Source organism: Gracilinanus agilis, chromosome 1 (assembly GCF_016433145.1).
Source record: "Gracilinanus agilis isolate LMUSP501 chromosome 1, AgileGrace, whole genome shotgun sequence".
NCBI classification, from domain to species: domain Eukaryota; kingdom Metazoa; phylum Chordata; class Mammalia; order Didelphimorphia; family Didelphidae; genus Gracilinanus; species Gracilinanus agilis.
In genome coordinates, this window is record NC_058130.1 from 758,601,751 (window position 1) to 758,610,904 (window position 9,154).

General features: G+C 51.7%; 1 protein-coding gene across 1 annotated transcript in view; it reads left to right on the top strand.

Moving 5' to 3' along the window:
- The window catches only part of PLBD2 (phospholipase B domain containing 2), a 26,273-nt gene extending 20,169 nt beyond the window's left edge, over window positions 1-6,104 (top strand). The window contains exons 10-12 of the mRNA XM_044685437.1: window positions 952-1,104; window positions 4,019-4,181; window positions 4,330-6,104. Coding sequence (XP_044541372.1) covers window positions 952-1,104; window positions 4,019-4,181; window positions 4,330-4,497 — 484 coding nt within the window. The 3' untranslated portion in view covers window positions 4,498-6,104. The remainder of the gene's footprint in view (window positions 1-951; window positions 1,105-4,018; window positions 4,182-4,329) is intronic.
- Window positions 6,105-9,154: the final 3,050 nt, after the last annotated feature.

Genomic DNA, 9,154 nt, shown 5'->3' on the forward strand with positions numbered 1-9,154 from the left:
CCCCCAGCCGCCGCCCGGCCCTCTCCGAAGCACCCCTGAGGACAGGTGCTCTGCCGGTGCGCTCTGCACCCATCGCCCTGCCCGGATAAGTGTCCGGAAGTTCACGGATTCGGACCGGAAGGGGCCTCACTGCCCCTCGGGCCCAGCCCTCCCACCATTGTACAGAGGGGAGGTTCCGGTCCTCGAAAGGCTTGGAGGTGGGATTGGAACCCGGGTCCTCCCGACTCCCAGGCCATTGCCTTAGCCCACATGCGGCCTACTCGAGTGTGGCCCAAACGGGGTTAAAATATAACCAGGAAACTGACCCCACGCATTAAAGCAATAAAACAGCAAATTCTCCATTTTAAACAGTCACTGCAGCCCCAGCAGTCCTTGCTCTGATGCGGGGTGCCACCTTCAGTGATGTCGTTCTAGGCCTCACCTCCCCCTTAGAATCGACACTAATACAGGCCCCAAGACAGGGAGCGGTCAGGGCTGGGCAGTGGGGTGAGGGACTTGCCCAGGGTCACCCAGCTAGGAAGTGGCCCCGAGTTCCAGGTCCAGGCACTCCCCCATGCACCCCCAGCTGCGCTAAAGTAACTGAGAATGACAGCACCCAGCTCTCGACACCTTCAGAATATCTTGTGCTCTGGACCGAATGTGGACCTCGGAACCAGAAGGCAGGGTGTAATGTCAGCCCTGCTATGGATTCTGCCCTTTTCCCTCTCTGCGCCCTCCGTTTCCTAACCTGTAGTGGCAGGCTTTGATGGAGGGGCCCCGAGCCCTCATGCTGTCACTGTTAGGGCTTGTGAGTGCCCGGGAGGGGGGGACCCGCCGGGGCAGTGCCGTGGGGCTCCCCAGGCTCTTCTCGAAGACTTCCACCCTGGTGTCTTCCCTGTCTGTGAAGCCTGGAGAGGACCCCCCTTCCCACGTCCCCACCCCTTCCCTGGCTGCCTCTCCTCTCCTCTCCAGGTATTTTGAGGCGGTGTTCAATGCCAGTGGGATGCCTGACCTGGTGAAGAAGTTTGGGGACTGGTTCTCCTACACGAAGAGCCCCCGAGCCCGGATCTTTGAGCGCAACCAGTCACTGGTGCATGACATGGACTCCATGATCCGCCTTATGAGGTCAGGACCCGACTTGGCTCTTACTGTTTTCGAGGCAGAAGGGTGGTGTGTGCTGGAAAGAACCCTGGATGGCTGTCAGGGGACCCGACTCCGAGATGTGGCTCTGCCCCGTAGAAATGGGACCCACAAGTCCTTTCCTCTGCCTGGATCTCGGTTTCCTCAGCCGTCCAATGAACAGGTTGGACTAGGTGATCTCTTATAGTTCTTTCTAAATCCAATGAGAGTATGGAACTTTGGTGCTTGGAGAAATTTTTCTTTGATTGTAAACAGAGGCTGTAGTTGTTTTCCAGTTTTCTTCCGTCGCCTCCCCAAATCTGATAAATGTGTCCTTGTTCTGCTAATAAAAGTTATTACTAAAAATAGAATGGAATCAAGGAAAGGATGGATCCCTAAAGCACTCCACTGGAGACCTCCTTTCCAGTGATCAAACCTTTAATGACAACTGAGAGTCTGATCAACCATTTATAATCCACCTAACTATATTATGATCTGATCCAGAGGTGTTGAACTCAGAGCCCCAAACCAGTAGATATTTAAAAAAATAAGTAAAAACGCCATAAAACATAAACAATGCTATTTTGTGATTTTTTAAAGTCAATATGCAGTTCACAGAGACCCATTTCTATTTGCGTCTCACACCTTTGATCTAGCCCATATCTCTCTTCCACAAATTAGCAGGAGAGACTTTTTGCCAAGTGCTTCACTAAAATCTATGTGACTTTTGTTAGCAGCATTTTCCTTAATCTAGTGACCTGTCAAGAAAGGAGAAGATGGAAGTCTGGCATGGCCTGTTTTGGACAAAGGCTCGCCAATCTCTGTAATCCCAGCTTCCTTTTCTAGGCATTCACAAACCATCCCTTTAACAGTACTTCCTAGAGGTTTTTTCCCTAGGAATTGAAGTCAAATTTACCGGTTTAGAGTTTATAGACTATTCTTCTCTTCTTTGGGAAACTTGGGACATCTGCGCTTTTCTCATTCTGTGGTTCCCTTCCTGTTCTCCACATTCTTTGGGGGGGGGGGGACTGTGACTCAACAGTTGAATCTTCCAGCTTATTTGAGTCCCTGAGGATGTAGTTCATTTGGGCCAAGTGATCTGAATTCAGCAAAGTATGCCAGGTTCTTCTTTACTATCCCCTTATTCATTCTGTGTGTCTCCCACTCCCCATTAGCCATTTTTGTTCTGTTCTTTTCTGTAAAGTTTGGTCTCCTTGGCAGAGAAAACCAAAACAGAAAAAAACAAAACAAAACAAAACTGAGTTGATCTCTTTTTCCTCCCAGGGATGCTGCTCTCTTCTGGTTCTCTTCTTTTCTGTCTGACTCTTCCTGCTTGGGTTCCTTTGCTGGCTAATCATCCTGTGGTGCCCACTGACCAAGGTTCTGACCTGCACCCTCTTCTCTCTCTGTCTCTGTCTCTGTCTCTCTCCCCCCTCTGTCTCTCCTGTCTCTCTCTGTCTCTCCTGTCTCTCTCTGTCTCTGTCTCTCTCTGTGTCTCTGTCTTTAAACCCTGGCCTTCCTTCTCAGAATCAATACTGAGTAGCAGAAGACTTGATAAGGATGAGGCAGCGGGAGCCAAGTGACTTGCCCAGGGTCACACAGCTGGGAAGTGTCTGAGGCCAGATTTAACCCAGGACCTCCCATCTTGGGTCTGGCTCTCAATTTACTGAGTCCCCCAGCTGCCTCCTCTTTACCGATTGTCACTTTCTCATTCTTAACCCCTTCACTGCATAGAACCCTTCCTTGTAACAAAGGTAATTCTCTCCCCCCAAAGAAACCCGAAACCAAATACATTGAGCATGTTTGACATAGTACAAACACTTGGCATTGAGTACTTATAACCCACTCTGTCCTTATAGAGAAAAGAAAACTGTGTTTGACGTCTAAGAAACAAACATCACCTCGGAATTTTGCTGTTTTGTGTCGCAATAATTGTATCTGTTAGTAATTGTGTCTGTTACCACCTTGGTTCTTTTCTTTGTTCTGTATGTGTTCTTCTAAGTCTTTCTATGTTTTTCTGAAATCTTCATGTTTATTGTTTTATTATTATTATTATTATTATTATTATTTTAATGACTCTTACTTTCCATCTTAGTAGCAACTTTAAGAAAGGCAAGGGCTAGGCATTTGGGGTTAAGTGACTTGCCCAGGGTCACATGGCTAGGAAGATGTCAGAGACTGGATTTGAACCCGGGTCCTCCTGACTTTAGGCCTGGCTCTCTATCCACTGAGCCACCCAGCTGCCCTGTGTTCGTTGTTTGTTAAAGGGCAGTAACATTCCATTACAAATTATGTCACAGTTTACCCATCTCTAGTTAATGTTCCCCTCCCCACTTTTGTGTTGGTACTATAAAAAGTTTTGTTACGAATACTTCGGTGTAGGTAGATAATTTCTGTCTTTGGGTATATTTCTAGCGATGGGCCGAATCAAAATGTCTGAACAGTTAGTGGCTTCTCATAACTCCACATTGTTTTCCAGCACGAGTGGACCAATTCGCGTTCCACCAGCATTGCCTTAGTGGGCCTCTTTTCTAGCCCTCACTAGTCCATCTTTTATCATCTTTGCCAGCTGTGTGAAGGTGGTGTTTTGGGGTTTGCATGTGCATTTTTCTTATTAGTAATGATTTGGATATTTTTCATGTGGTTGTTAATAGTTTGTATTTCTTCTTTTGAAAACCGTTCCTGTGCTCGTGCCTCTGCCTGTCTTCTGAAGGCCTGGTACCCCGCCTTGTGTGCTGTAATCTTTGATTTCTTGCCTCTGTAGCCGAGCTTTGTGGGTTCCACAGTCCTTTGGCTGTGCCGAGGCCCCCTGAGCGGTCCTGGAGATCCTCCTGGAAGAGCAGTAGCTCCCTTCGGCCCCCACCCTGAGCCCTCTCTTGCCTCTCAGGGCGGGCTGTTCTGACGCCTCTCTCCTCTACAGGTTCAACAACTTCCCCTACGACCCCCTGTCCCGCTGTGAGAACTGCACCCCACTGCAGAATGGAGAGAACGCCATCTCTGCCCGCTCGGATCTCAACCCAGCTAACGGGACGTACCCCTTTTCTGCGCTCTCCCAGAGATCCCACGGAGGCATCGACATGAAGGTTTGGGGGGCCTCCAGGGCATCCCCTGCCCCCTTGTACTCAGACCCAGGCCTTTGGATGGCGGCGTGGGGTCCGGGAAGAGTCCTGGGAGGTGGGATGGGGTCCTGGTGCTGGCCGCCCGGGGTCACCCGCCTGCCTCTCTTCTCAGGTCACTTCTTATGGGCTGTCCAAAGACTTCCACCTAATTGCCGTCAGTGGCCCCACGTGGGACGAGCTGCCCCCCTTCCAGTGGAGCTCATCACCCTTCGACAAGCTGTTGCACATGGGCCATCCAGACCTCTGGAAGTTCTCCCCCATCAAGGTCTGGTGGGAGTGAAGCCGGGGACCGACTCCTCCTTCCACCGTCCCACCCTCGACCCAGTGCCCTTAGGAACTCGGCTCTTCCTCTCCCCCCACCCGTCCTGGCTGACTTCTTGTCTGTCTGGCCCTGGAAGCCCAAGGGATCTGCCTGCCAGGCCTGGAGGGCTGAGCTCCCTCCGCTTTCTGCTGCTTCACTGGCTCTCGAGCCATCTGCCTTGTCCAAAGAGGTCCTGGTGGCCTTGGGGGCCGCTTCCACAGCCCCCCTCCCCGCTCTCGGTGAGCCCTGGGCTCCAGCCTCTGAACCCACTTCTCCCAAGCCAGCTTGGCTTTCCTGGAGAAAGAAGGGAGGGGAGGGGGCTCCCGGGCGTCACTCTGTGGCTGAAACCCGCAAGGATCTGCCGGACTCTGAGGAGCCCACCACTGCCTCCCCCAGACCCGTCTCAGCGAGGAAGCCGGCTCCTCCCTCCTGCACCTTTCTAGGCACCCTCCCACTTTTGGCTCTGCTTACTGAGACCCTTCTATGTCCATACTGTCAGCCTCCTCTACTGGGTTGTCCTTCAGGAACAAATTGGGAAAAAATCCTAGTTATCCCCTAACCGCACCAGACCTTCCCCTGAAACCCTGAACGTGGAGCTTTGGGGGCTTTGGGTTTCCTGGGGCTCCCAGGTTGGGGCTGCCCCCCTTTCCTCTGCTTGCTGGGGGTGACTGCTTGGGCTTGTGGGCTCTGCCTCCAATGCCTGATGCTGTCCTAACGGGATCTCTGGACAGGAAAGCCGGGCCCTCGGGGATCTGGGGGGGGAGGCTCATGGCTCAGGGGCCCCTCGGTGACATCTGCCTCCCCCTTCATCCCTCCCCCCTCGTCCTAGCACCCAGCCCTCATGGCTCAGGGGCCCCTCCTCCTAGCGCCATCTCTCGCTGGCCGGGGCCTCTTGGGGGTAGGGGTGGGAAGGCTTGTCCGTACTTCCTGCCCCGGAAGCCTTGCAGAGGGATGGGCAGGGAAGTCAGCTACCTCCGTGGAGATGGCAGAGGTCCTGGGACCCAGGCTGCGGTCCTCCCCCTGCCCCTTGTCTGCCTTCCCTTCCCAGGGCTGGGCTCTGCCACACTCAGACGCCCCCCATCCTCAGCCTGCAGGGGCCGGGCCACAAATGGAATTAAAAGCCGGAGACTTGATCCCCTCCAACCCTGCTCTGCTTTTTGGAGGGGGTCGGGCTTTTGTTGGCTAGGAAGGGGCTGGGGCTCCTGGAGAAGCAGACCTGCAGCTAGGCAAGGCTGACTGGGGCCTTGGCCGCACCTTTCCATTTGTGACATCGGGCTCGTCGCCTCATTTTCTTGGGCCTCACTTTCCTCATCTGAAAAACAGGCCGTTGGACCGGCTGGCTTTTTGCTGCCCCTTCCCGCGCTCTGACAGCTAGCCGTGGGCAGTGAGGACAGAGCGAGCGCCGCAGCAGTTTGCTATGAATTGGGGAGGTTCTGAGAAGAGAAGGCAGAGAGGGACCCCCGCCGGCTTCAGGCTGAAAATCGGAATTGTAAGCCTCTAGAGGACAGGTGCTAATTCCCGTTTGTCCTTGTATCCCGATGCCTAGAACAACAAAGGAACGAATAAACGAGGATGTATTTCTTAAAGGCTTTGCTCTATGCCCAGCCCCGGGAAGAGTCACCAACAACGTCCAGGTAGAGCCACCCTGCGAGGTAGGTGCTCTGATTATCCTCATTTTGCAGAGGAAGAGACCGAGGCAGAGGTGAAGTGACTTACCCACAGTCCTACAGTTCCCAAGTGTTTGAGTCCGGATTTTAACTCGAGTCCTTCTGATTCCAAGGCCGTGGTTCTCTTGGACATCTCTATGCCCAAAACAAAGTAGAAAAGACGATCCCCTTTTCTATACACGGTGGGGTAGATAGAGAGGCCTAGTGGTTATTGGGGTTCAGCAAAGAGGAAGTTGCAAAGCCCAGGGTTCTTGGGGTGCACTGGCAAATCAGAGGCAGCCACTGCCTGGGAAAATGGGGTTCTGGATGACTTCAGGGTGTCGGGGCAGGCCAGATGGTTATGTCTGCCTTCTTGTTGGAAGGAGTGTAGGAGGACTCCTGGCTCTCCCAGGGTTAACTGTGTGTGTGTGTGTGTGTGTGTGTGTGTGTGTGTGCGTGTGTGTGTGTGTGTGTGTGTTAGGGGGATCCCTGGAGGGGCCTCGCCCAGAATAGTAGAGCTGGGGCTCTCCTGGGGCCCCATCTGAGGCAGGGAGCATCACCGTCCAGCATCCATCCTAGGCAGTAAGCATTAAGGACCTACTGTGTGCTACCTCCTGGGAGTACCAAGAAAGGTACAAAGCAGCTGCCTCTGGGACCTGTCATCTAATGGGGGGATAACCTGCAAATGCCATGGAGCAACAAGCTCTAGGCTGGACCGATGGGGGACAAATGACAGAGGGAAGGTACCAGCATTGAGGGGATCAGGGAAGGCTTCCTGTGGGAGGAGAGATTTTAGCTAGAAGTTCAGGGAAGCCAAGAAAGAGGCAGAAACGAAGGAGAATGTTCGAGGCATGGGGAGGGGGGCAGCAGAGAAGGGGCCAGGGGTGGTGGTGGGAGTGGGAGAAGGCGAGCCATTCCTCCAGGACTCTTGTAGCCTCTGAACATACCCACTCAATAAATGCCCGTTTCTTTGATTAATGCAATTTAGAATTCAAAGGGACTCCAACTGGTCCTTTGGATACAGTACTGGACCTGGAGGCAGGAAGACCTGGGTTCAAACCCTACCTCAGACACAGCTTGGACAAGTCACTTCACCTCTGTCTGCCTCAGTTTCTTCATCTGTAAAATGGGGATAATGATAGTCTCGAGTTCCCACAATATTGGTAAAGCGCTTTGTAAATCTTAAAGCACTATGTAGATGCTCACTGCTGTTTATTATCATTATTTCCTATGATCCCCTCATTTTTAATGGAGAAGAAGGTGGTCGGTGACTTGTGTAAGTTCACACGACTCATCTCAGTTTCAGAGCCAGGACTAGAACTCAGGTCTACTAATCAGTGCAGAAATGTTTACAGCTGTGCCAGCTGCCTGCTCCTTCACCTCTCCTCCCTCCCCATCCTCTTCTCTTTCCTTTGTTTATTAAAGAAATCCGTGATTCCTCCTCAAACCTTGTTTCTCTTCTGATCTGGATAGTCCAGCCTCCCCAAGGCTGACAGCAGGCTGCACTCCCCCTGGGGGGAGCCCAGCCAGTGGGACCCTCTCATTTTAAAGAGGAGGAAACTTACTCAGGGGATGGGAAAATGAGAGGCAGATCTCGAACCCAGGTCTCTCTCCACAAACTGCCCGTCCCAGGCAGCTGATTCCTTAACCAACAAGCCGTTATTATGCACCTACTACATGCCAGGCACCGGATAGAAAGCCAAACATGAAACAACACATGCCTCGAGGACGTTACATGGTCTATGTACATGTTAATGTACAAAATAAAGCTAAGGCTTTGGAAAGGGGGGCACTCATGACTTGGGCCATCAGCACAAGGCTGCATGTGGAAACTAGTGCTGGAGCTGAGTCTCGAAGGGAGTGGGAGATTCTGGGCATGTGGGACAGACAGTGCAAAGGCATGGAGGTGGGAAATAGCACCTTATATGCGAGGAACAGCCAGAAGACTGGAAAGGGAGCTTGAGGACCTTTTGTAAAGGATTTTCAAAGTCAAAGGAGTTTATATTCAACCCTAGAGGCAATAGGGGGCCCCCAGAATGGAGTTGGGGAGGGGCACGGTCAGATTTGGGATTTGGGAACATCACCAGCTCCTGAGTAAAGTGAGTTGTGGGGAGGCCAGAGAGCAGGTTATTGAGGTAATACAAGGGAGAGGAGATGAGAGTCTGGCTCTGTGAGGGGAGGAATGGGGGCGGGTGCTAGCAGGATCCAAGCTTTGGCAAGGAATGGACAGGAGGTGGTGGTGGGGAGAGAGAGGAGCTCCACTCTCATCAGCGTTGGTGGCGTCTTCATGATACAGTGAAAAGAACCGGATGTGGAGTGGCTTTTTCTGTGCATGTAGTAGGCAGCGAGCACAGTGGATTTGGTCCAGAGTATGGAAGACTTGTGTTTGAATCCCACCTCAGACTGTTCTGTCTGCCTCAATTTCCTCAGTTGTAAAATATAATAAATCTAACTTCCAGGATTGTTGTGAGGATCAAATGAGGTGGTAATATTTGTAAAAAGCACTCCAGTGCCTGGCACATAGTAGGCGCTTAAGAAACTGTTTCCTTCTTTTCCTTAGTTTCCATTTCTTTTGGGATGTATTAATTGACATTCCATGCCTCCCACAGTGGTTTGGAGGAAAGTGCTTGGTAAACCTTCAAACGCTCAAGAAATGGGTGTTAGTATCTGCAATAAAAAGTAATCTCCAAGGCAGGACTATTGGGTTTTTTGTTTGTTTTTTTTTTTTAATCTTTATCTCCAAGACTTTATATAGAATAGGGGGAAAGAGCTGGACCTGTGATTTCACTGGTATTCCAGTGCACATCTTCCCTGAAATTCATTTAGGCAGCATAGATCAGTCAGGATTTGAAACCAGGTCTTCCTGGCTGGGATGTCAGGTTAGTGTTTATTGAACTTGAAAGTCCCACTGAGAGTTTCCCACAGTCCTTAGCTTGAGTGTGGCATCCTTCAGCCAACCCTTCTCGTCCCATTGGTAGGTAGCACCACAG